This window comes from Carettochelys insculpta, chromosome 5 (assembly GCF_033958435.1).
Source record: "Carettochelys insculpta isolate YL-2023 chromosome 5, ASM3395843v1, whole genome shotgun sequence".
In the NCBI taxonomy this organism is placed as follows: Eukaryota; Metazoa; Chordata; order Testudines; family Carettochelyidae; genus Carettochelys; species Carettochelys insculpta.
In genome coordinates, this window is record NC_134141.1 from 60,264,343 (window position 1) to 60,289,928 (window position 25,586).

General features: G+C 45.6%; 1 protein-coding gene across 2 annotated transcripts in view; it reads left to right on the top strand.

Annotated features, from left to right (window-relative positions):
• Window positions 1-4,147: 4,147 nt before the first annotated feature.
• UBQLN1 (ubiquilin 1) overlaps window positions 4,148-25,586 on the top strand; it is a 57,536-nt gene continuing 36,097 nt past the window's right edge. For both annotated transcript variants that reach the window (XM_074995185.1, XM_074995186.1), the window contains exons 1-2: window positions 4,148-4,478; window positions 18,876-19,027. In XM_074995185.1, the coding sequence (XP_074851286.1) occupies window positions 4,320-4,478; window positions 18,876-19,027 (311 nt within the window). In that variant the 5' untranslated portion in view covers window positions 4,148-4,319. The remainder of the gene's footprint in view (window positions 4,479-18,875; window positions 19,028-25,586) is intronic.

Consider the following 25,586-nt stretch of genomic DNA (forward strand, 5'->3'; position numbering starts at 1 on the left):
GATTTTCAAAGATATGAATGACTTGTTCCTAACTCCCCTTGTCTTTTCAATACGAATTGAGAACCTTAAGGTCTGATCCAGGTTCAACTCCCAGCTTCTGTCTTAGATTGTTACTAACCCATGTAGCTCACAGAGGCATTGCAAGGACAAGTTTATTGTTTAGGAATCACTCAGGTACTGCACTAGTGAGGTTTTATTCACATATATATATTTTGCTGTGAGTTTGACTTCAATTTGAAATTCTTTTTGGAAACCAGTGGTTACACAGGACTGATCCTGAAGTAATTAATAAAAAGTTAAGTGCTCTGTTGTGTTGTATCAGGTATGTTCATTAACAGTTCCAGAAGTTATACTTTCTATGGTAATTTAGATCAGTAAGGGAGAAGTGACCTAGATTCATGTGTTTTGCTCCCTATGTGTAGAAATGTCATCCCCCACCCTTCTAATTTTAAAGGTGTTTGTTGAAAATTAGCACATTTTTAAAGCAAATATAGGTATGCAAATACATTACAGCAATGACTATAAAGTACTAACTATTCAGCAGTAAATTGGGAGGATGTAGCATTATAGAAATTGATAAGACGGACCATGTTGTAAGGGCCTTACAGTTTAAAATAGAAGAGATTACAAAAGCTAGGAGTGAAATGAGGAAGGAAGATAAGGTGCTTCTCTTGAGATTATATGATTTAAAATTTCCCTAGTAAACTTCTTATAGTTATTTTTGATTTTGGTTGAATTTGTTTTTGACACAGTAAGGTACAAGAGAAGAAAAAGTGGCAAAATTGAGATGATAGAAAACTAACAAGTTTTGAATTTAAAAGACAAAGGACTCATTTGGCTCAAGGAAGAAAGAATTGTATATTTCATAATGTTGTTATGAAGAAGGTATTAGGTTTGTGAGAAGAGAAAGAAGAGCATGTTAGGGAGAGACCAGAGCATATACCAGGTCAGCACTAGTGGAAAGAGACAGAATGAGATACCTGCTAGGATAAAGTTGCATCTTCATCTATATATTGGACACAATTTCTAATATATTTTGTATATTTTTCCAATATTTTGTATACAGACAAATTAGGACTGGGTTGTGACCAAATTTACTTGAGGGTTATACAGCTGTTTGAGTGTGAGACCCTGGTGGAATGGTGGGTAACAATTTCCAAGGATTCTGTTGCTGAGGTGGGGAGCATAACTAATCATAATCTGAAGAAGTGGGTCTGTCCTGCGAAAGCTAGTAAATTAAACCTACTAAATTATTTTGTTAGTCTTTAAAGTGTTACATGACTGCTGTTTTGTTTAATCATATAACTTGGTAGGTATTTTGAAAAGTACCAGAGGCAAAGAGGATATGGCAGTGAGGCCGTGTCTACACTAGCCAAAAACTTCAAAACAGCCATATAAACGGCTATTTCGAAGTTTACCAATGAAGCGCTGAAATACATATTCAGCGCCTCGTTAGCACACGGGCGGCCCCAGCACTTCGAAATTGACGCGGGTCGCCGCTGCGCCGCTCATTCAGAGGGGGCTCCTTTTCGAAAGGACCCTGGCTACTTCGAAGTCCCCTTATTCCTGGGAGTAAGGGGACTTCGAAGTAGCCAGGGTCCTTTCGAAAAGGAGCCCCCTCTGGACGAGCCACGCGGCAGCGACCTATGTCAATTTCGAAGTGCCGCGGCCGCCCACGTGCTAATGAGGCGCTGAATATGTATTTCAGTGCTTCATTGGTAAACTTCGAAATGGCCATTTCAAAGTTTTTGGCTAGTGTAGACGTAGCCTGAGTGTGCCAGCTTGGAGACATTTGTTCTATGCTACGTAACCCTGCCTGGATCTTTAGCAATTGTTTAGGTAGCGCTAGAGCAATGGATGCCAGCTTGTGGTCCCTGGACATCAGGGGCCAATAACCTCTCACAGATCCATTAAAGAAGCTATCATTACAACAAAGTAGTAGTTTTCTAGTAGTGGTCCAGGGGTGATTTGGGGATGCATAAGCTATGTTTAAAATTTCTACCTGGGTTTATTTCTCCATGAAAAAAGTTAGAGCAGTGATTTGTTAGGGCTGAGCAAACTTTTTACAGGGGGCCCCCCCCTTTTCATTCCTGCAATTAACCAGGGCCCCCAACCTAATATAGTGTGAACCAATGGAAATGTCACTTATGTTCATATGAAAAAAAACTTTTAGCACATATAAGAAAGTATGTAGATTGTAAAAATTTTAATGAGTATATAAATGCAAATATACATACATACATACATACATACATGAAAACAGTAACATTTCAAATTTTTAAGGGAGAGTGCTTTGTATATAATAACTCAAGACCCTATTCCACCCAGTCTCCTGCTTGAGGGGAAAGGGAGGATAGAAAACCAACAGCTCCCTGCTCTTTAAAGAACCCATCCCTCCCTGGGCAAAGTTAAGCAAAAGAACAACATAATTGCCTTTTAAAGAAAAAAAAAGGAGGGGGTGAAAAAGCCTGCACTGTCTCTGAAGCTGACTGTGAAGGGGCTGTCCCTATAGAAGCTTTCCCCTACTCAGCTGCTTCTTCCACGTGCCCCCCACCTTGCTCAAGCTGGGAGCCCAGAAATGATTCCAGCACTCCCAGGGGACAGTGGTCCCCTAGGGGCCAGGAAGGTGGGCAGCCCAGGTCAGCCTAGCCCATGGAAACTGCAGAGGCACCTCTGGCAAAGGAAGATGCTGGAAATGAAGCTAGTCCTCTGCAGGCAGGCGGTGCTGTGCAGGGTGGTGCTGCTGAGCTGAAAGAGGCTATGGGAGGCAGTGGAGGACGTTCATAGGGGTGGGGGGGGAGCTGATTAGGCCATGCACCCTTTTTCAAATTTTGTGTGGGGGGATGAGGAGAGCAGTAGCTGCATTCCTGAAGCTAAGAAGCCTTGGCTGGCATGTGATCTTTTTCTCCCATGCACCCCCACTGACTCCTGGATGATTTACTGGTGGGGGCTGGCGTGAAAGAGATGTGACAAAGCTACCTGCTAAATGAGTGGCAGATAGCTGGTACACCAGGGTGTCAATGTTGTGCCCAAAGGTGCCTCACTTTTTCCATCACTATGGTGGTGGATGTACCTGACACTTAACCTTACAGGGCCTACCTTGTGACTCTATTGCATGCCCTACAAGCTGCAGAGTGAAACCAGGGTGGCTGGTTGCCCAAACACCACCAGTGAACTAGTGCGGATGGGTGTTAGGGCACTGAGCACTAGGCTGGGCGTGCTGTGCTGGGCGGGGGGCGGGGACACGGAGTGCCTTGGATACGTCCCCCGTGCAACAGGAAACAGTGAAGCACTAGGAGAGGAAGATGGATGACACTGTGAGCCTCTACCACGACCACTGGCAGCCACTTACACGCTCAATTTTTTGAAGTACCCCTTTTTAAAAGAATTAAGTATGCCAGTACCTACAATTTTTGCAGCACATTTGTTTGAATGAGGTAATCATAACTGGTTGGTTGGAAGACATTGCCTTTTGGCAATAAAGTTTCCATCATAATTATGTGTGCAAAAATACAAATAAAAATTAGAGGGACATTAAATTCCAGTTGATTTTATTCACAAAAGGGCTGAGAAACACAGGTTATGTATGTGCTGCAGAGCTCTGTATCCTGGGGGTACAGGTGGCTTGAAAAGGCAGGAGGGATAGCTTAGTGGTTTGAGCATTAGGCCCTTAAACACAGGGTTGTGAGTTTAGCCTTCGGGGGGGGCTATTTACGGGAGCGGGGGAAAAAGGATGGTGCTTGGCCCTGTCAAGAGGGTAGGGGACTGAATTCAATGACCTCTGATGGAGTCCCTTCTAATTATATTAGATATGTAACCACTACTGCAAAGGTTGCGCACGCGCACTAGCCAAAGCAAACTCCGCCTCTTGCCCCAGCAGGTGACACGCGTGGGCGTGTTGCTTACACACGCGAACAGAAACGAGTCATTCGGAGGCTAACCTAGCGCCTTTGATAGGTATGATCTATGGGCGCTGAAAGCAACTCAATAAGGCGCATGCGCACTGTTCAATGTTCCTTTAGGGGGCCTCACACCCTATTGCGCGTGCGCGCTACCTTCAGCCGTGGGCCCAATACCGGGCGAGACGACATCCCTTTCTAGAGACTTCCCTCATGCGAGACGTCATCAGTGCGCGCAGCGCCTGCGCTGGGTTGATATCGTTTAACTCCCCGGGAGTGAGAGTGTCGCAAGTCTTTCCTGCTGTCGGCGCGCGAGGCAGCGGCAGCGGCAGTGGCAGTGGGAGTGGGGGCCGGGTTTACGTAGCGTGCCCTGCGCGGCGTGAGCAAGCGAGACTCAGCGTGAGGGCCTCCTCCCCCGCTATGGCCGAGAGTGGAGAGAGCTCCCCCGGGGACCGCAGCCCCCCTGACTCCGCCGCCGCCACCGCCTCCTCCTCGGAGCCGCGGATTATCAAAGTCACGGTGAAAACCCCCAAGGAGAAGGAGGAATTCGCGGTGTCCGAGACCAGCAACGTGCGGCAGGTGAGGCTGAGGGGGGCGGGCCAGGAGGCCGCGCCGCTGCCGGTGGCGGTGGGCAGACGGGGCCGGACTGAGGTAGGTGAGGCTGGGCGGCTTCCTGCCCCTTGCTCAGTCCCCCAGGCAGGAGCCGCAGCCGCTCCGCTCTGGGGAGCGCCGATGTTGGCAGCGCGCTCCCTGCGCCGAGGCTAGTCGCAGTGCTGGGGCCTCCTAGCCAAGCCGAAGCCCGGCCGGGTGACGAAGCAGCGCCTCGCTGAGTTTCACTGCGCTGCCTGCTCAGGCCCTGCCTACCCGTCCGCTGTCGCTCAGTTAGCGCCACGACCAGCCGGCGCCGACTCGCCCACGGCCAGCGACTTCTCGGCAAGAGCAGAGGCAAGGAGCGGGTTTAGTTCTTCCTGTTGCTGCGGGCTGAGCCTAAGCCCTGCTAGTTGAGCGGCGCTAACAGCTCAGCCTGTGCCTCGTATTGCCCGTTGCACGGGTTACCGGTCGGGCGGAGGCTGGTGATGAGAGCGTAACACCAACCTTCCCTTGATCATCTCGTGGCTAAAGAAAATGGTGTAGCGTGTGCTTTGTGCATGTGCCGTTTTTACCCTTAGAGAGTCCTCTAACTTACAATTATATGGCCAAGAATTAGCTGCCAGTGAAATGCAGCCATAGTAGCGTGGGAGTGGAGTGTTGCCATTGCAGGGTGGTGTCTCCGGTTTGGTATTGTCAAATGTTCATCAGGTGTTAGAATCTTTTTTTGAGAATTAGCATGTTTTTTGTTGTTGTTTTTTTGCAACTTGTGTGCAGAGAGAATTAGGGAACAGTGCTACCTGTTGAGTCAACACTATTTCCTGTGATGCTTGCATCTTTATTTGGACGTCTTCCATCCAAATATAGACATTAGGTGAAGCTTGAAGTTATGTGGCTGAAATTCATAAAAACTTAACAGTTAAATTGTACAGAAACTAGCACAGAATGGAATTTTTCTTGCTGTTGAAGGATTCAGACTTTGCCATGTTAACAGAGGTATGAAGAAACACTATTCATGAGAGCTTGTTTCGTACTCTTTTTAAAAAGTGCATAATTTTTAGCATCCCAAGAACATTCAATATGTGTAACTCAGTCACTTTCTAAGGCTTTGCAAGTATATGTTTTGGAACATAACCAATGTGTTGGAAACCTGTGCCAACCACTTATTGGCCAAAGGTCTAGTAAGATAAGGATCTAAAGAACAAGATGTGAGCTCTAGGAGCAAGATTTAGGCTTGACATCCTAGGTAGAAACAAAGCCCTTTGCAGGTAGTGGAAGTGGGGAAATACTGAAATTTTCATCAATGCATTCCCCTTTGTACCCTGCCCAGAAATTTTATTAATGAAAGTGTGTGCATACTTTCTGGCTACTGTGCCAAAAGTTTTATCACGGTCTACCTTGTGGTTGTTGAATGGGGTTGCTTTGTCTACTATGGCTGCTCTAAGCTACAAAGTTAAGTCACTTTAACTTCATCTTTTAGTTACAAAACATTTAATTCCCTGTGGAAGGTAGTTAAGATGACTTAAGCTCTGGTGTAGAAACTGCTACGTTGACAGAATAATAATTCTGTCAACAGGCTACTACCTGTCAGAGAAAAATTTACTACAATGATGGAAGAGCCCAGTGCATTGTTATGCTATGTGTCTACACTAATTCCTTGCTATACGAGCACGATTGGTTCCCAAATTTCTGCTCGTAGGTGAAAACTTGTAAGAGGGACACTAAATTCCCATTAAAATACATGTAAAAGTCTCTGATTCGTTCCAAGCACTCATAACTCAGTGAAGGAGTGGCAGCGGGTGGCACTGCTTTTGAAAGGTAAGTGAACCTTGAGTTTGAGTGGGTTGGGGAGGGTTAAAGGCTGGGGGCAGGTTGGGGCCATGAGTGGCAGGGAGGGAGGGTTAAAAGCTGGTAGCAGGTTAGATCCACGGGGCAGGTGGCGGCACTGTTAAGGCTGTGGTGGATTGGATCCATGGGGTAGGCGGGGCAGAGTATTCAGGCTGCGGAGGGTTGGGTCCATCGGGCAGGTGCGGGGGATGCAGGCTGTGGTGGGTTGGGCCCGTCAGGCAGGTCGGGGGTGGGGGGGGAGGCGCGCAGGCTGTGGCGGGTTGGGGCTGTGAAGCCAGCAGGAGGTTCAGGCTGCTGTGGGTTGGGCACACAGGGAGGGTGGGAGGTGCGGGTTGGGGCCACGGAGCCAGGAGGAGTGGGTTCAGGCTGCTGCGGGTGGGGTCTGCAGGGCCAGTGGGGGGTTCAAGTTGAGGCGGGTTGAGCCGGCGGGGGAGTTTAGGCTGAATCGGGTTTGGTCTGTGGGGCCAGTGGGGTTTTAGGCTGAGGCGGGTTGGGACTCCAGGGTCAGCAGGGTTTCAGGCTGAGGTGAGTTGGGGCCGTGGGGTTTTAGGCTGCGGCAGGTTAGGTGTGTGCGGGGAGTGGGGTAAGGCTTGTACTAGTGCAGGGGGAGTTCACTTGTTTAGTGAACAAAGGGGTAGGTATGTGTCCCTCGTTTTAGCAAGTATTCGTAAGTAAAGTACTAATTTAATGAGGGATGAATGTACATTGCAGCAGTATAGCTTCAGGCATGCTGCTGTAGCGTTTCAGTTTAAATGTACCTGAAATGCTTATCCCTGTTTAGGTTCTATAGTAATGGGTGCATAGTAAGTATTTGTTGGTGATTGCTTACCATGAAGGACAGCAGTATTTTCTTGAACTATGTATTTACAGTAGAAATAGTAATTGACATTTAAATATGTGATATTGGAATGGAGATGCAATCATGTAGTAGATTGCTGTCTTTAAAAGTGGAATTGTTATAAACTAGTAAATGAAGAAATCAAATACTTTCCTAAAAATAAACACAAGTTTTGGACTTCACTTGATTTACAGAATATGTGTACATACTTAAATTGTAAATAATTTTACTGGCCTAACTAAAATCAAGGGCAAAATCTATCATAGGCTACATCTACACTACGATTTAAATTCTGTTTTATTAAAATCAAGTTTATAATGCTAGATTTTATAAATTCAAATTTGATTATTCTTACCTCTCCACCGTCTTCACAAAGTTCCTGTTGCTACACTAAATCACCAAACATTGATTGTTGCAGCAGAGCATTGTGGGAACCTATCCCACAGTTCCCTCAGCTGTGTAGCGTTCTGGGTGTTTTTCCTGGTGCAGTATTCGGGGGGGAGGGGGGAATGCCTCGCAAATGGTTGTGGGCATGTGATGTCACCTTCCCACATTGCATTTCCTTCTTCATTCCCTCCCGTGGAGACCAAACAGCCATTTTTTTCAGAGTGAAGGAAGTAAAAGTAAGGAATTCCAGGTGAAAGAAAAGAAGGTGTAGTGTTCCAGGTTGGGGGTGGTCTGTCATCTCAAATGGCACTCCCTTTCGTCCCCCTGTCCAGAAACCTCATCCCTGAAAATGTTACAGGAACAGAGCACAGCTTGAAGAAAAGGATGGTGAAGTTGAGGGGGGTGGGGGGAAAAGATAATTTGTGATGCTGGATTTTTGGCTTCGCAGATGTATGCAACACAGGAAATGGAGCTCGCCAAATTTCCACATGCATGAATGACTTTGTGCTCTAGGATTGCTCAGGTATCTATGCCATCTCAACTGGTTCTCCAGTCATTTCCCCCCCTTGAAAGCACCCCTTCCTGGGCAGAATGGTATGGTTGCTACCTGATAAACCAACTAGCACTCCAGGCATGGGGTTGCCTTATCTGCTCTCCACCCCCAACGTTCCATTGAGTGGGTGTCAGGTGATGGGGAGGGGTTGTCAACTGGCCCTTCAGCCGACAAGGACCCTTCTGCCACCTGCCTGAGCAACACACTGCCCTAATTTTTTTGGGGGGCCAGCCCCACACTTTCTATTAAGTGGGTGTTTTGGGGTGGGCTAGGGACCAGTTGAAATGCTGCCTTCCCCCCCCCCAGTGATAGCAAGCACCTCCAGAATCTTGCCCACCTTTGAAGCCCTTACCACACGCAAGCCAGAACATAGTGCTGTCTGGCAGTATGGTCTGCACTACACAGCAGGCATGGTGTGTTTATTTTGTTTTGTCTCGGGGGCTAGCCACGTGATGTAGTTGGGCACGGGAAAGACCCCAACTGCATGTCACCTGTTCAGGAGGGTGGGTGGAGGGAAGCGCCCCTGTACAAATGTAAATCGTAGAAAAGTTTTTTGGCCTCTTACCCAAGCATGGCCCCCACAGCCTGGCTGTCCTGTGTGGCAGGAGCTGGTGCCAGCACTGAAAAGAAAATCAAAGTGCTCAGCTTACAATGGGAGAGTCAGAACCATGAACTCCCATGTTGGGACTGTTTTTAAAGAGTAAATGTGCTCACCGCACTGATACAAAAGAGAAGTTTCTCAGCCTCTCATGCAAGCATGACCCCACAGGCTAGCTGCCATGGGTTTCCTGATGCTGAATTCAAATTCATGGGCTCCCTAATTCCTGCGCACCAGGAGAGTAGCAGAGATGGAAGCGGTCAGAGCCGCCAACTATGGGGACATCGTGGGATACATAAGGGACATCTCTGGAGGCCAGTAAAGTTGATTTAAAGACTTGGCGCTTCCACTCTAGCCTTAATTAGAACTTTTAAATTTGAACTTGATGCCACACTGAGTCACTTTCAACGATGTTATAGTATCGACCTTATTGCTCCCTAAATTGAGCTAATGGTGTTTAAACTGAAGATAGTTGCACTGTGTATTCGAGCTAACTGCCTTAAATTTGACTTTATTGTGTAGTGTAGACATAGGCTTAGACTTCATTGAGGCCAGGATTTCATCTCTGCAATAATTGATATCTCTGTTAATGCCTGAGATGTAAGGTCTGTAACTCTTGTAATATTTTAGGTATTAGCAGCCCTTACTTTACAGTCATACTAACTTGTTGATAGTCACTGTCAGCAATAGATGCAGTTGAACCAATGCTGAAAGCAGAAAACTTCAAGCTTAGATAGGACCACGTATTTTTGAGCACAGTTTTAGTTGCATCTGTTGCTGATACACAGTCAGAAATAGGGTTCCTACTAATAAATTACACTAATTTGTTTCCTGGTAGCACAGGAAGGGGATAATGATGTCCTCCATAGCGTCAGGAAGAAGCATAGAAATTTGGTTAAGCGCACTGCACAGTGAGTTCTGGACTAGGACGGTATGACAGTATCTACGGTTGAGAGAGACCTCAACACCGTCTTGTTTGTTTAGGCTTACTGTGGGTCAGTGCCCTGAAATCACCAGCCCCAGCAGCCTAAGCAATAACTTTCAGGCTTCCACTGGCCTTGCTCTTTCTGTACAGATAAGAATAAGTACACACCAATCCTCAGTGCTTTTCCTGCAGTGTGCTGCCCTTTATCACTGAACACCAGGCCTGCTGTTTCCAAAGGAACAATATACACCAGCTTGCAAGTTTTAACTCGATCACCTTTGTGTTTAGCACCCCAGCACTTCTGTTTAGCACTATAGCTGTAGGAAAAAGAGTACATTTTGGATCAAAGAACAGAGATTCAAATTACCACAAGAGTAAAAGGAACAAATGATTACAGAAAAACAAAATGTTTTTTAGTAAATAATCAGGCAAATTCTCCTCCCATTTGAAGCTGCTTACCTCACCCAAAGTTCTCTCCAGTCTTTTCCAACACCCCCGCCCCGACCACGTTGATATCCCATCCCACTTTCATGAAGCATATTGGCTGTCCACTTCTAAGTGATGGATAACAGTTACAGCTGAGGAACTTTTGATATTTCTCTCTTCTCTGCTTGCTGCTGCATGTTACTTTTCTTTCTGAAGTTGTTTTCCATAGTTCTTCATTAGCATGTGTTTCAGACTAATGGGGGAGATCTATTGTGAAACTTAATTTGTATGTAAACAGTCAGCTAGGAAAATGTCTTGTTTGACAGAGAACTTTTTTCATTTTTCCTGGTAAACAGTCTCTGGATAATACATCTTTAAGAACATAATTTTGTGTATATAAATAACTATTCACACAACTTTCATACACGCCCTTCACAATGATAGCAATGACACCACCTTTTAAGACCTCACATGACCCTGTTTGAACTACAACGGACATACAAGATATGGTTTATGGCCATGGTGTCCAACATGTGACCCATGGGCTAGAATCTGGCCTGCGGAGCTGGCAGCAGCACCATTTTGAAAGTCGGCTGGGTAGCTCCGAGCTGCATGCGGCTCTTCAAGGAGCCGTTTGTGGCTGCCGCCGCTGGTTCCTTCTCTGGCTCCCTGCCCTACCCTGCTGCATTGAAAGAGTAGAACTTAATTAAATTGTAACAGAGAGGAAGTCGTGCTAGTCTGTACGCTATCAAAACAAAAAGCAGTCAAGTTGCACTTTAAAGACTAGCAAAATAGTTTATTAGGTGAGCTTTCGTGGGACAGACCCACTTCTTCAGACCATAGCCAGACCAGAACAGAATGGTCTGGCTATGGTCTGAAGAAGTGGGTCTGTCCCAGGAAAGCTCACCTAATAAACTATTTTGCTAGTCTTTAAAGTGCAACTTGACTGCTTTTTGTTTTAATTAAATTGGTTTAACAACCAGCAGGAGAGATCTGGCTGTTAAACCAATTAAAATGAGTTCTGTTATTTCAGCACATCAGGGCAGGAAGTAGGAGGGCTGGTGGGGAGCCATGTAGCTGTGGTGAGGAGATGGCGGCACAGCAGCAAGCAGAGCCCTTGTGGAAGGTAAATTAATCCTGGCTTTAGGGCTGCAAGGAGTTTAAGCCTGGGGGCTGGGGGGACGGCAACAGTTTGGGGCTGCGAGGGGTTTAAGCCAGGGGCAGGGGGATGGTGGTAGCCATTTGCGGCTGCAGAAGTTTTAAGCCTGGGAGAGGCGGTTGGGGGCTGCAAGGGGTTTAAGCTTGCTTGTCGGGGGGCGACAGCACTTTGGAGTTGCGAGGGGTTTAAACTTGGGGGGGGGGGGCGGTGCGGCTGTGGTTTGGAGCCATGAGGGGTTTAAGCCTGGGTGTGGTGGTGGCAGTTTGGGGTTGTGAGGGGTTTAAGCTGTGAGGATCCGGGGTGGCAGCGGTTTGGGGTTATTTTGTGTATGCAATCAAGGAAGGGATCTGGAATTTCTGTGCTCTGGTGGTCCCTTAATGCCTCAGCACCTTCTTGGGCAAGCCTGGATAAAATACGGCCCACAGGTTGAATCCGGCCTCCCAAGCCAGTGGGTCTGTCCCACAAACACAACAGGCAACCTCTGGCAAGCTCCCTGCATACCCCCAGAAAAGTGGTTGCAGGGCCTTGGGTTTTTTTTTGTTTTTTTTTTTTTTTTTTCCCCCCAATATCTTCAAGCCTGGGAGGAAAGGGGAGAGAAGCTTCAAGCACTGCCCCCTCCCCAGCACAATCCCATTGGCTGGTTTCTGGCCAGTGGGAGCTTCTTGTTTGAAACATCCTTCCCGCTCCGCTCAGATTGGCAGATGCCCATGGCCCCTGCCATGGCCCTGTAGGCAGGGATCCTACCTGTGAAATCAGCTGGTCTGCTGGCTGGGAGCTGTCCTGGTAAGTCACTCAGCCATAGCTTGCCTGTGGTACCCCAGCCCCCCCCCCAACTCTGTCTCCTTCCTCTATCCATTCCCCACATAACCCAGACCCTCTGCCCAATCTTCCTGTACCCATGCTCCCTCCCAGACCTTGCACCTCAGTTCCCTGCCCCAGGTCACAACCACCTCCTGCACCCTAAGCTCCCCTCTTTGAGTGATATCGTAAACCTGTCACAGCCCCAAAATGCCCCCCCCCCCCATTCACATGAGCACTGCTGCTGCCGCTTAGTACTCCTTTGCCGGGCTGCTGCCTCCTCCGCGCAGCTCTCCCCAGCCTTACTACTACATTCCCCCACCTGCAGTGTGGGCAGTTCACTGCTCTGCCGCCTTGAAATGGGATTCACTTCAATTAGTTTAATGTGTGGATCCCTCCTGCCAATTAAATTGAGTTCCATTTTCACGTGGCAGGGCAGGAACTGGGAGCTGGAGGAGTGAGCAGTGGTGGGAGCTGCAAATGGTTCCTTAAAGAGCCACATGTGGCTCGGAGCTGCCTAGTCAGCAACTCTTAGAAAATCTAATGGCAACCCGTGTTTGATTCCCAACCCATAGGCTGGGAATCCCTGTAGTAGAGGCTATAAATCAGAGGGTTAAGCAGCAGAACCCCAGATCCACCTCCGGAGATAGAGGAGAGAGAGGCTGGATGACATGGGTGAAAAAAGTTGCACTCATTGGCCAGCCTACAGTTTCACATTGCCAGTTAGGGGACATTGCTTACAAAATGTACACACCATACTGTTGACCAACTTCACGCCTTTATTGAAACAATTTGGGGGAAAAAATATGCTCTTGTGATTCCTTTTTAAATTTCAGCCTTGCAATGTTTCTTGTCTTCAAAGTGTGTTTGAAATGTTTGGTGTAATTTGTAACAGCCTAAAGAGAACACATTTTAAAATGACCTGCACAGGCTACACTGCTGCTTAGTTTTAAAATGCTGAAGTGCCTTTTTACAAGCTTATTGTGGAGTTCTGCATGATAAAAAGATAGGTTTTTGTGCATTCCTTACCTCTTTACCTTTAAAATGCCCAAAGCAAAAAGTTATTAATGGAACACTATAGTTTAATGTTTAAATTTATAAAGCATGTAATTTTAAAATTTATTACTAGTTCCCCCAATTATAGATTAGCCCCAATACCTGTGTTAACGTCTGCTGTTGAGCAGTGTTAATATAATTATAAAATTACATAGATGAAAGGAAGCAGACTATTGACACCATTTTTTTCATATTTCTCGTTCAATTTGGTTTACACAAGTTTTGTACAATCTGTCTCTTCTGCCTCTGGCCCACTTTCACCTCCCATCCAGATCCCCCAGCTCACACCTGCACCCCAGTAACCCCTACCCATGCACTGAACCCCCTCATTTTTGGTCCCATCACAGATCCCCAGAAGAGTTTAAACTGTCCTGGGAAAGCCCTGAACCTTAGTCCCACCTTCTTGACTAAGCATGTAAAATCCCATTTATTGGTTAACCGGTTAACCAACTAAAAGGTGGGGAAGTGTGGCTGGGATGGCTGCTCCAGCCCAGGCTGGAGCAGCTCCCCTGCCACACACACTGGCTGCTCTGGCCAGGCTGTGGTGCCCCTGCCCACAGTGCACTATGGACTTGGGCTGCTCCATACCAGTTGGAGTGGTCCTGCCCTTGGTCTTGGTGCAGGTAGGGGGACGGTCCAGCGCAGGTGGAACAGCCCCTCTCTGCAGCAGAGGACCTATTCCAGCTTCTACTGGTAAGATGAGGCTTACTAGTTAAACATGAACATCCCTGTTCTTGATCTCTCGCTTTTATGTGGCCCCTGACTGATTTTTCTAACACCCCCCCACCCTCCTGGGTCAATTGGTCTCTGACCCAAAAAAGAGTCATGACCCCTGCTGTATAGGTACCTCTCATGCAAGGATTTTTTTGGAAATGGGAAGTGGTCTTCCTGGATATTTTTATTGGTTTTTATTCCTTCTATTAACATTCTTCTTGAGTCAGGCATATGAGTGGATACAAATCCATCCAAAGCTGCTGAGGTTTTTTTATTGCTTACCTTGAGTCAGCAGACATGTTTGTTTTTACCATATGAAGTTGCAGAAAGGCAGCTCAGGTTCTCATTTAAAAAAAAAACTCGAGTGTTTTTCTGATTCTCACCCCCCACCCCCGAAAAAAGTGTTCCCTCTTAGCCTTACTATGACAAGCAACTGTCTAAAACTGATTCTTTTTACTCTGCTGATCTGCTTCTCGTGTATGCGCTCCTCCTTTGGCTAGTGACAAACCAAGTGTTGGAGTAGAGCTAACCACAGGTAAGGGGAAAGGGGCAAGATTTCATTAGTTTGTGAACAAATTTATTTTGGTCAAATTGATACCTTCCTTCAAAGGCCAGTTTTCAGTCAGATTGCACAGTGTAACTTAAAGCCGAACTTGGTCAGCAGAACCTCTTACAAGTGGTAATGTAGAAAGAACCCATCTTGGTTGTTATAGCTGAGAGAGAGAGAGAGAGAGAGAGAGGTTGCAGCCCTGATAAATAGAGATATTTAAATCGTATTAACTGAGCATACTTGATGTGGTTATGATGAAGAAAATAAGAAACCCCATAGCACTGTTTTTAGGGTATCTTTTCAGAATTAAACCATGCTATCAGATTACATCTTCATTAGAGGAAAAAAAAGTGTATTTTTTAATGCAAGTTACTTAGTTTAAGGTAAAACTTTAGGGACGGCAAGGCAGTTTGTGGTTTCCAGGAGTAGTTGTGTGATTGTTTAACTTAACCAGGTGACTTGCTCCCATTACTAAGCTCTGAATATTAAGATTTGGCTTTCATAAATATTAGATATTGTACTTGGCAGAGAACTTGTTCATCATATGTGTGGGAGAGAAAAATCCAGCAAACACCATGGTATACGATTGACTAATATTTCTATTAAATTATTGAAAGTAAATTTTTCATTTTTGCACCATTTAATTGACGTAAACAGTAATGCATATTTTATACTGATACCCATTAATACTGAAGAAAAAGTCACTCAAACCTGCTGTCAGTTAGAAGGAAACTGCACCCCTTTCTAGCGAGATACAAGTACAAATGGAGATATACATATCTCATAGAACTGGAATGGACTTTGGGGCCATCACATCCTGTCCCCTGCCCTCCCAGCAGGGCTGAGCACCATCCCTGACAGATTTCTTCCCCCCCCCCCAATCTATTTGCCCCAGACCCCTAAGTGGCCTCCTCAAGGCTTGAGCTCACAAATCTTGGTTTACAAGGCCAGTGCTCAAACCACTGAGCTCGTGAGACTTCTTGTGACCTCTTTCCTGGACCCCCAAATAAGCTATACAAAATATCTTCTTTGATCTACTGCTCAGTCCCACAAGTTGAATATTCTTACCTTGCCTTTCTTCTCTGGTGACACCCTAAATACATTTACGTGTACTGGCATATTTAAGAGTATTGATTTTTGTCAAGGCACTATACCTCCTTTGTTCACTGTTCTCGGGACCTGAGTGGTGCCATACGAGGGGAGGTCTGTGGTTCTGCCAGGCTCCCCCTCCCCAGAAGGGGTGCTGCTGGGGCTTCCCCCTGGGGGTCCCCTACCCTGGCTGCCACCAGCAGGGCTCCACTGCACCGTGCACAGCTGTAGTTCTCTGGTCCAGGTGCTCTTTCATCCAGCAATATCCATTATCCTGCCAGATGGCCTGTAGCCGGATGAGAGAGTTTCAACCTGTAGAAGAGGCTTGCTCCTGTTCACAGTTATTAAGAAAATCTGGAGCTGGGTACTGTCTGGGTACTAATAGGATTTAAGAACAAGGTGCCTTGCAGCCTGTATTGGTTTTTATAGTATGCTCATTACTGTTACATGAGAGCACTTGATTCCCCCAATAACTTAATGTAAATAGGATTGGGAGGGGGAAAAAAGGAACCTAGTAAAACGCCACAAGTGAGATCTTGGACAATGGATGACAAATGCCTGTTGCGATCTTCTTGGTTCAAACTAAGGAAGGATCAGAATTACCTCCTGTTGCCAGTTTTTCGTGCGTGGTGTCTGAAGTGAACAAACTGTACCTCATCTTATACAGTTTCAAATATTGAGATTCAGAAGAATGAGTAGTTGTCCACTGCACTTAGCCTAAGGTGCAAACACCACCTCTGTGATTATAGCCTACAAATTGCTGTATTGACAGTGGCACTTGAGATTGAGACACTAGCGAAGAACAGTCACTTTGTTAAGGAATAAGAGATTAGCTTCTGGCAAAAGTTTAGAAGTCACCTTTACTGAAAGTGGGTTTCTGAAGTACCCATTATTCAAATTTCTGTGTGCATGTGTTTTAAAGTGTACTGTGAACTGTTGGTCTGTTTCTTGTGGACTCAGGTGTTCTTGGATTTCTTTCACTAGCCAGAAGAAAAATATTAGCTGGGATTTACTTCAGTGTTTATGTTAATAGTTTAAATTCTAAAGAGGGACTGCATTGTGCATAATCATGTAAGTGTGGGAAACAGTGAGCGACTTGCTTGATGCAAATTGGTAGGTTGCCAAAATGGCTCACAGTTAAGAATAGTTTGTGTGAGCTGCTTCCATGATCTAGGTGTGTTTATGTAGGAATTCTGTGCCCTAGATTGGGGTAAGCAAGCTTTTTGTGGGCCCAATTTTTTGTCCCTGCAATTAGCACTTCCCCCCCCAACCTGTTTACTGAAATTTCTGTTGGTTTGGTTTACATTAAAGTTCATATGGGGGAAGAAAAATATCTTTCATAATGTGTAAGAAAATAAGTATATAGAATGTAAAAGCTTCAAGAATCAGTATATAAATGTGAATACCCAGCCATTAAAAACAGTAACATATTTGATCATTTTGAGTGAGATGAATGAGCCAGAGACCTATCACCATGGATCACCCCTAGAGGGCAGAGAGCAAAATTGCTGGCTTGCCTGGACTTTCTCGCCCTTTTGGCTAAGATTGTAAACATTTGCTCCTCGTGCAGTGCTGCTGAAAAGCATGTGTTTAGGCCCAGTAACCCCTTGGCATCGTGTTGACCCATATCCGTGCCCAGATCCAGGGGACTTCTCTTCCTGATGGTGAACACCCAGCCCTGCCTGGATGCTCCATGGTGTTCTTTATAAATAATATCTGGGACAGCCAACAAAAGATGAGTTTGGTGCCATTTGTATTGGTTGGAACAGCTGCCACAGTTCATACAATTATACCTATATTCTTCCCTGCCCCCTGTCATCCACCATGCACACCCGTTCTGGGCTCCCTGCCCCTCATTTGTCATCTCTTTGGCAGAATGTACATCTCTTTTTATCCTAACTGAACTGTTAAGGCTACTCAGCTCCTTACCGACATGAGGATAGTCCCTCCAAGTCAGACTTTCTAAACAGTCCAGAAGCTGTTCTTAGATTCTGGAGAGGAAGCAATTGACAAAGTGATCACTAGGAGTTACAAAATGCCACGTAGCCTTTTCTAAACAAGCACACTTATTTTTAAGGTGAAAGCTTTACAGAGAAGTATATTTAAAAAAAAAAAAAAGTACTCATATGTATCCCAAAAAGTGTATACACATCACATTGAACTGGAAGGGACCTTGGGAGGTCATCAGAGTTTTGTCCCCTGCCATCTTTGCAAGATCAAGCACCATCTTTTTTTCTTCTTCCAATCTGTTTGCCCCATATCCCTAAATGGCCCCCTTAAGGGTTGAATTTACAACCCGGGGTTTAGCAGGCCAACACTTGAAACCATTGAGCTCCAGAGGTTATCCCTAATTCTAGCTTCAGGCTCTGGAAGGTGTGAGTACTTCATTGTATATCTTCTCCGATTCAGAACCAGAACACTGGCTGGACACAGCAGGTGTTTCCTGATGTAGCTGGAGCCTTTAATCTTGGTCTTAGGTAACAGATAATCAATTATCACCTTCTCCACCCCATGTAGCTTCAAAAGGCTGAGGTTTTGCATGACCAGAGGTGGGGAATTAGCATTAACTTCTCTAGGTATGCCCCCAAGAAATCCAGTTTTTGAAATCCCAAGTATTTCGTCTTATCCTGCTCTCCCTCTTCCCTCAGGTTACATTCAGTTCCATCCCACAGCAAAATAAAAACTTTGTCTTTATTATAGTGGACCCCAAAGGTACCTAAATTCCAGGTCTCCCAAGGATATGCAGGAAATTGCTGTATCTGTCTCAGCAGTTGCTTTCCATAACTTTGTTAATACCAGCAGTGTAAAGCTAATGCACAGTACCACATGCAGAAGTTGTTAAATGGTCATGGTGGCATTAGTTAACCTTGCTATGGTTCTCTTGTACCTTCTTTCACCATAGGGACTTGACCTCATTTCAGTTCATGGGGATGATACGACAACAGTGGAAATACTTTCTTTTGTGAGATTGTAGCAAACCTAACATGCTAATACTACATTGTCAAAAATGAGTTTAACTCAATATGAAATAGCTGTTTTCAAGTATTTAGATCTGTTACAGATTGTCACACTTCTTACATATTCACCTGTACAGAATTCTGAGAGAAAATATTACTGAAAAAGATAATTTTCCTCATTCCTTGGTATTTATGCTTTTATTGTAGATATGGCTGATGCATGAAAGGATTTAAATTAATCAGTTTCTAACACTCTTGATTGACGTACTGTTTAATTGTATTGAACGGGCAAATAGCAATGGTCTGACTTGTAGTCATTATCAAAAACAAGAAGGTGATGGACCATGCAATAAAGGGAACATACGTTGTATAAACTTGAAACATAATGGTAAAGATGAACAAAACTTTACCAAATCTCAAAAGTTACTTAAAATAGAATAGTTAAAGCACTGATTTACAATCGCATTAACTTTTTCTTTCTAATATCTAGTTTAAGGAAGAAATCTCTAAGCGTTTCAAGTCCCACACTGATCAACTTGTATTAATATTTGCTGGAAAAATTTTAAAAGATCAAGATACTCTGACCCAACATGGAATTCATGATGGACTTACTGTTCACCTTGTCATCAAAACACAAAACAGGTAACCTTGCTGATAAGCTGTCTTCTGTTCTTTAGCACTAAGAAACCAAATAACCATTCTCATTTAGACAACTTGTGCAGCAGAGCTAGATCTAGCTAAAAAAGATCTTTGAAGTTTTTGTTTCCAAAATGCTGTGATGGTAGGAAGCCGACACTCATAGTATCCCATCCTAGCAGTCGTGTGCCAGCTTCTAAACTTCACTGCTGTGCTTAGAACCTTACAGTCTGCTCTTTGACTTTGCTTAGCGACTGCTTCTGCAAAGCGTTTTCACTCTATAGTCACAGTATTGAAAAAATAAATAAAAATCCTGTTCTTGGGGCACTCAACCCTGGCACTTCAGTGCTGAACACCAGCATTGTTTGTTGCCCTGTACCAGCTTAGGTGTTTCGCTTTTTACCTCTCCAGGGTGAAGTCAATTTGTGCATGAACTTAAAACCATACCCAAGTGGCGGAAAAAAATCTGACAAAGATGAGCACATTAGTTGTGTTGTCTACCTTTAAATCAGTATCTGGGTGTAGAGCTGAAGCCCCATTGGAATTATTTTTATTGATCATACAGGTATCGCCAGGACACCAGTTTAACCTTCAATTCCTTTATTAAATTCAAAAGCCAACTGCTGTTTACAGTTGTTGAATAATCATATACCCATACATTAACATACAGCTGTGAGCATTGATCAGGTATTTACTATAGGATGTGAAGATGGTCAAACCCATGTTGACTGGCTTTGATTGCACATCAGGAACTAGTAATGAACCTTTTGAGTTTACACTTTCATCTTTATAATCGCATACATTCTGATATATAATCGCTGGCTTATTAATTCCTTTTTCGTTAAAGCTATATAGAACTACCCCGGATGATTGGGCTGCCTTCAATGACTTTTCACCTATTTTATTAGTTACCTTCCCAGTCAAGATTTTCTAGTTTAAGCCACATTCCAAGCCCTGGATTTTCAACTAGGTATATCATTGTTCAAGGGCCTCCCATAATGCTAACCATGTAAACTTTATACAAACTGCAAATCATATTTTCTTTAACCAAGATAATGTAATGTTGTCTAGCTGTACAACCATGTGGATGCTTTGACAGCTGTACTGTGCAGTGGCGGGCAGTTCCATTGCAGTTGTCCAGGGTTCATGTGGATGGTGCTCCAGAGATGTTGCTCAGCTGCTACAACAGCCAGTTGCACCAGAGGCAGCAGAGGGGATGTGATTCACAGTTCCCACTCTTGACCGTGCATGGCTAAGTGAAATGTTTCCTGGTGAACTCTCTCTCCTTCTCCAGGGACATTCCCTATATCTTGTACAAGAATTGGGTGAAGTGCTTTGAAGTGTAAAAAATCAAAGCAAAAAACTAATGAATACCAAGACTGTAGGAGCACAAACCCAGTGGGATAGCTTCACCTTTCAAGTGTCCAGAGCCATCACTGTTGCAGTTCCACATTCCATCCGTCAAGAAATGTGTGTGAGGGTATAGGCTGGAATGAAGAGTTAATGTGGATAGCTTTTGATGATGGTGAGGCTCCTGCCAGGGATGATGGACTATGGATCCTGCTGGGAGGCCTATCAAACACCAAGGTGACTTCTCATGTTGGAGAGAACCTCTTGATGAAATAGATGAAGACAACTACAGAGAAGACAAAGGGGAGACAGCCCCTCAGAAGTGGGGTGGGGGAATGGGAAAAGTTTTCCCTTAATATTTTTTCAACTGACTGACTTTGCATGCAATCTGCATGCCCTGTAAGTAGTGCTCTGAGTCAACTGCAACAGAGGCCAGGGCTCCTAAACTCCCTTTGAAGAATTGTCGAAAAACAAGAGTGTAAAGATGTATCGGTGCAAGCAGGCAGTATGCCACTTTCTGTAGATGGGCTGAGTCTCTTGCTGCCTGGTGATAATATCGAGCTTGGGTCCTAAACACAGTTTGGGGCAAACTGATTAGGTTTTCAAAAAAGCCCTCCAAATTAAGGCTACGTCTACACTAGCCCCTTCCTTTCAGATGGGACGTAGTAATGAGCCAGTTGGAAATATGCTAATAAAGAGCTGCAGTGAATATGCAGCACCTCATTAACATAATAGTGGCCACACACCGTTCAAAAGCGCTGCTTTTGAATTGCACGCTACCCATGTAGATGGGGGGCTTTCAAAAGGATCCCCTGGACTTCAAAATCCCCTTCTTCCTATTTGGTTTTAGGAAGAACGGGCTTCCAAAGTCCGGGGGTCCTTTTTAAAGGCCCCCATTTATACCAGCAGCACGCAATTCAAAAGCGATCACATGCTGCTGTCATTATGCTAATGAGTCGCTGCATATTCATGGCAGCTCCTCATTAGTATCTTCCCAACTTGCTCATTACAGTGTCCCTTCTGAAAGAAGGGGGCAGGTGTAGACACAGCCTAAATGTTTGCCCTGGAAAGCCCACAAGCACTGTAGTATCAGGAAGATAGGTTTGAAGAACTAATCTCTTTTGGCTTGTGCCACATAGTGAAAAAAGAATTCCAGGTATTTGAAAAAGGAAGAAGGATTCTGGCCTATGCTAGATCTCAGAACAAAATCAATAATTGGTCAAGAAAGAATTCATTTTAGTCACCTTGTGAACCATTATGCTTCTTGAGCAGGGCAACTATGCTCTGTATCTTAAGAACAAATACATGCAATAGTAGTTCTTCTTCAAGTGGTCCCCGTGGGTGCTCCACAGTAGGTGTAGGGCTCGCCCCAGCACTGCAGATCAGAGATTTCCAGGTTGCATCTGATTGGATTGCACATGTGTAGAAATACACTGGCCCTTCGCATGCTTTTGGTCATGTGTGCAATCCGGTCCGCACCAGTTCCTCTCAACCGCCAGCAGCTGCAGAGGGACTTTGCTTCGGCTCCCACGTCTGAAAAGATAAAACCCTTTATTTGTTTTACTGGTTGCTAGTTTTTAAGAACTGTTCCTTAATCTTTTACTGTATATAGTTTTTAACTTTAAAAAAGAAAAAGTAAGAAGAGATCTGGGGGGGAGCTCTGCCATCAGAATTTTCTTATATTTAGCATAACCCTCTTAACACTTATCTACACACTGTTTTGTTTTTCTTAGTACCTGTTAAGTTCCCTCGTTAAAGTTAAGCTACGTTAAGTTATTCAAAAAAAAGGTCTCCAGCAGGCTTCAAGAAGTGCAAGTCATGCAGTGAGGCCATGCTGCCTCTGACGACCACAGCAAATGTGTTCGTTGTCTGGGCAAGGCCCACGTGCCTCAGAAGTGTCCCCAGTGCTCTAAATTCACTGCTAGAGCGAGGAAGGACAGAGAAATTAGATTTTATTTGATAAAATTCCTTTGATAAGGAAGATTTTATTTGATAAGGCTGTTCAGCCTGAAACAGCCAAGCTGACTCCCTCGGAAGGCCCGTCAGCGCTTCAAAAGCAGAAGGCGGCGACTCTGACTTCCACAGGTTATAAGAGAGAGAAAACATCTCCTACTCGATCCTTGCCTGTACTACTCACGAGCAGGATGAGTGAGAGACAGAGTCAGGACGCATCTATATATTAAGGAGATGCTAGGCCCAGGGAACGAAAGACATTGCCTAGGTCTCAGACTTCCAAAGATGCGGCACTGAAGATCCCACAGGTGTCTAAGCGGTAGGTGCCGGAGACTACAGCACCAAGACAAATAACCCCGAAACTGAGAACATGGGAATCAGAGGCCCCAGAACAGGGACTTGCAGTGCGAAAGACCTCTGGTTGTGCGGAACTGCAGGTCACAGCACCGAGCATGGAACCGGCGGCACTGAAACCTTCAGTACTGGGTATGGTGCCATCCGTATGGGCACCGGGGAAAGCATGTTCTAAGACATGGCACCGAAGCTCCTCCCTGGACCTCTTTGTTATACCATCCCCCCTGTCTCTGAGCTCTCCTCCAGAATCATCCATATCAGAAAGACCCTTGACACCACTATCGCCTTTCCTTAGGCCACCATCTCCATTTTTGCGGACCCCCTCTCCCTGGCTCCGGCACCCTTCACCTGACATGCAACAGTTGCATCAGCTACCAGGATACCCCTACAGGGTATCCCCACCCCTGTTTATATCATCTAGACTGTCTCATTCCTTCTGCCATCATAGATACAGCTAACACTCGCGTTCCAGATCCTCATCACCAGGCTCATGTCCCTGCCACTGTGTACACCCATACTATCGGGAGGACTATCACTGACACCAACGTTACTCAAGGTCCTGGGATAGATCCCCACATCTATGCACCTCATATAGACAGTCCTCACCTCCTCCTCCAAGGAGGCATCATCTGTCCCCTCCAAGAGAGGATCCAGACCCAGGTGTCAGTCCCCCGTTGGAATACTCCTTGGGGAGCTAACACAGGAAGTATCTGAGGAACAGACAAAGGCATATCAAACTGATGCCTTTGCGTCCTCTCCGGATCCGGCAGTCATCCCAGGAGATACATCCCCTCCAGATGACTTTAGACAGTTTCAGGAACTGTTCAAAAGGGTTGCCTGGTCTCAGGATACACAGGTGGTGGAGGTACAAGGGAGGCAGCACAAACTCCTCAAAAATCTGAAACCTACGTCATCAAAGATAGCCATCCCATTGGATGAGGCCATCACAGAGTCTGCTACAAACATCTGGCAAATTCCAGCTTTTATTCTGCCAACCAGTAAGAGGGCGGACAAAAAGTACTTTGTGCCGCCAAAAGGAATGGAGTTTTTATTTTACCACCCACAACCAAATTCCCTTGTCATGGAGTCCTCCCCACAGAGATCAAAGGCACCACAGTACAGATCTACAGTGTCAGATAAGGATGCAAAGAGACTAGATTTATTTGGGTGGAAGGTACATTCATCCTCCACCCTACTGCTAGGTATGACTGACTATGCTGCACACCTCTCTAGCCATAATTTTGATAATTATACAAAACTGATATCACTCACGAACTATCTCCCAGACGATAAGAATCCAATCCTAAAGGCTATAGTCCGTGAAGGGTACGCAGCCTCACGTACAGGAGTCCAAATCACACTGGATGTGGCAGACACAGCAGCATGTTCCACTGCAGGAGTGATGCGACGAGTATCCTGGCTGCAGACATCCAGCGTCCCTAAGGAATTACAAACAAAAGCTGACCTTCGTTTTGATAGATTAAGACTGTTCGCTGAAACCACGAACGCAGTCCTCCACTCCAGCAAGGATTCAAGAACCACATTAAGAAGGCTGGGTATGTACACTTCGTCTTACAGGAGGAAGCGGTATTACCCGTACCAGCGACACTATGCCTTCCAACCTTCAGCGCCCACGGTAACAGTGGGGTTATGACCCAGGGCACCAACAGCATCAAAGACCGTCTAGGCGACGTACTCAGCAAGGCCGTAACTGCACCACAGGCAGCAAGTTTAACTACTACGTCAAAGACTGCAGTACCACACCCATCACTCAGTGCCAACAGTCACCTCATCCCATTTCACCACCGCCTCAAACCGTTCTACTGGCAGTGGGAAAATATCACCACAGACAAATGAGTACTGGAAATTATTGCTGCGGGATACACCATCCCATTCTGCACACTTCCACCAATAAAATCCCCTAGCCAGTCCCTCCTCAGGGACCACTCTCACGGGACCTTGTTAAAACAAGAGGTCGATCGCCTCATCTCCTTAGGAGCGGTGGAGAGAGTTCTGCGCGAGTCCCAGAGGAAGGTTTATATTCATATCGCTTCCTCACAGAAAAGAAGACAGGGTAGAGACCAATACTAGACTTACGGGCGCTCAATCATTACCTCCGCAAGCAGCATTTCAAGATGGCTACTATTACTTGTGTAGTCACAGCACTGGGTGATGGGGATTGGTTCGCAGCCCTCAACTTACAAGATGCATACTTCCACATAACCATTCAGCCTGCACACACGCATTTCTCTGTGGGCACAGAACATTTCCAGTATGAAGTTCTGCCCTTCAGCCTGTCTTCAGCGCCCAGAGTCTTCACAAAGACACTCAGTAGTGTCAGCTTACCTTCATCGTCAAGATGTCTTCATCTTCCCGTACCTGGACGACCGCCTCTTAAAAGGCGCCTTGTGAGTAGATGTCTTACACTTGATAGACATTACTGCAAAGATGTTCTGCTCCGTGGGCCTCATTATCTTCCAGAAGTCGACGGAACCTACACAGGGCATAGAGTTCATAAGAGCATGCCTAGATTCCATCATGGCAAGAGTGTATCTACCTACTGTACGCTTTCACGCTATCCAGTTTCTGATTCAGGTGCTGGTAGGCAGCCCCACAGTACAAGTATTAACTTGCCTGCAGCTTCTGGGACACATGGCCGCCACCACATCTGTGGTACAGAATGCCAGGCTGCACTTTCACTGCCTCCAGCACTGGCTGGTGACCATGTATATACCAGTGAAACATACCACTCACAAGAAGGTGTCGCCCACAAGAGCAGTGCAAAAGTCACTGAAATGGTGGGCGGACCCCAATAATCTAGCGGGGTCCCCTTTTACCAACCGCAAACCACGATTTTTCTTACGACAGATGTTTGCCACATATGATGGGGAGCACATATGGGAAACAG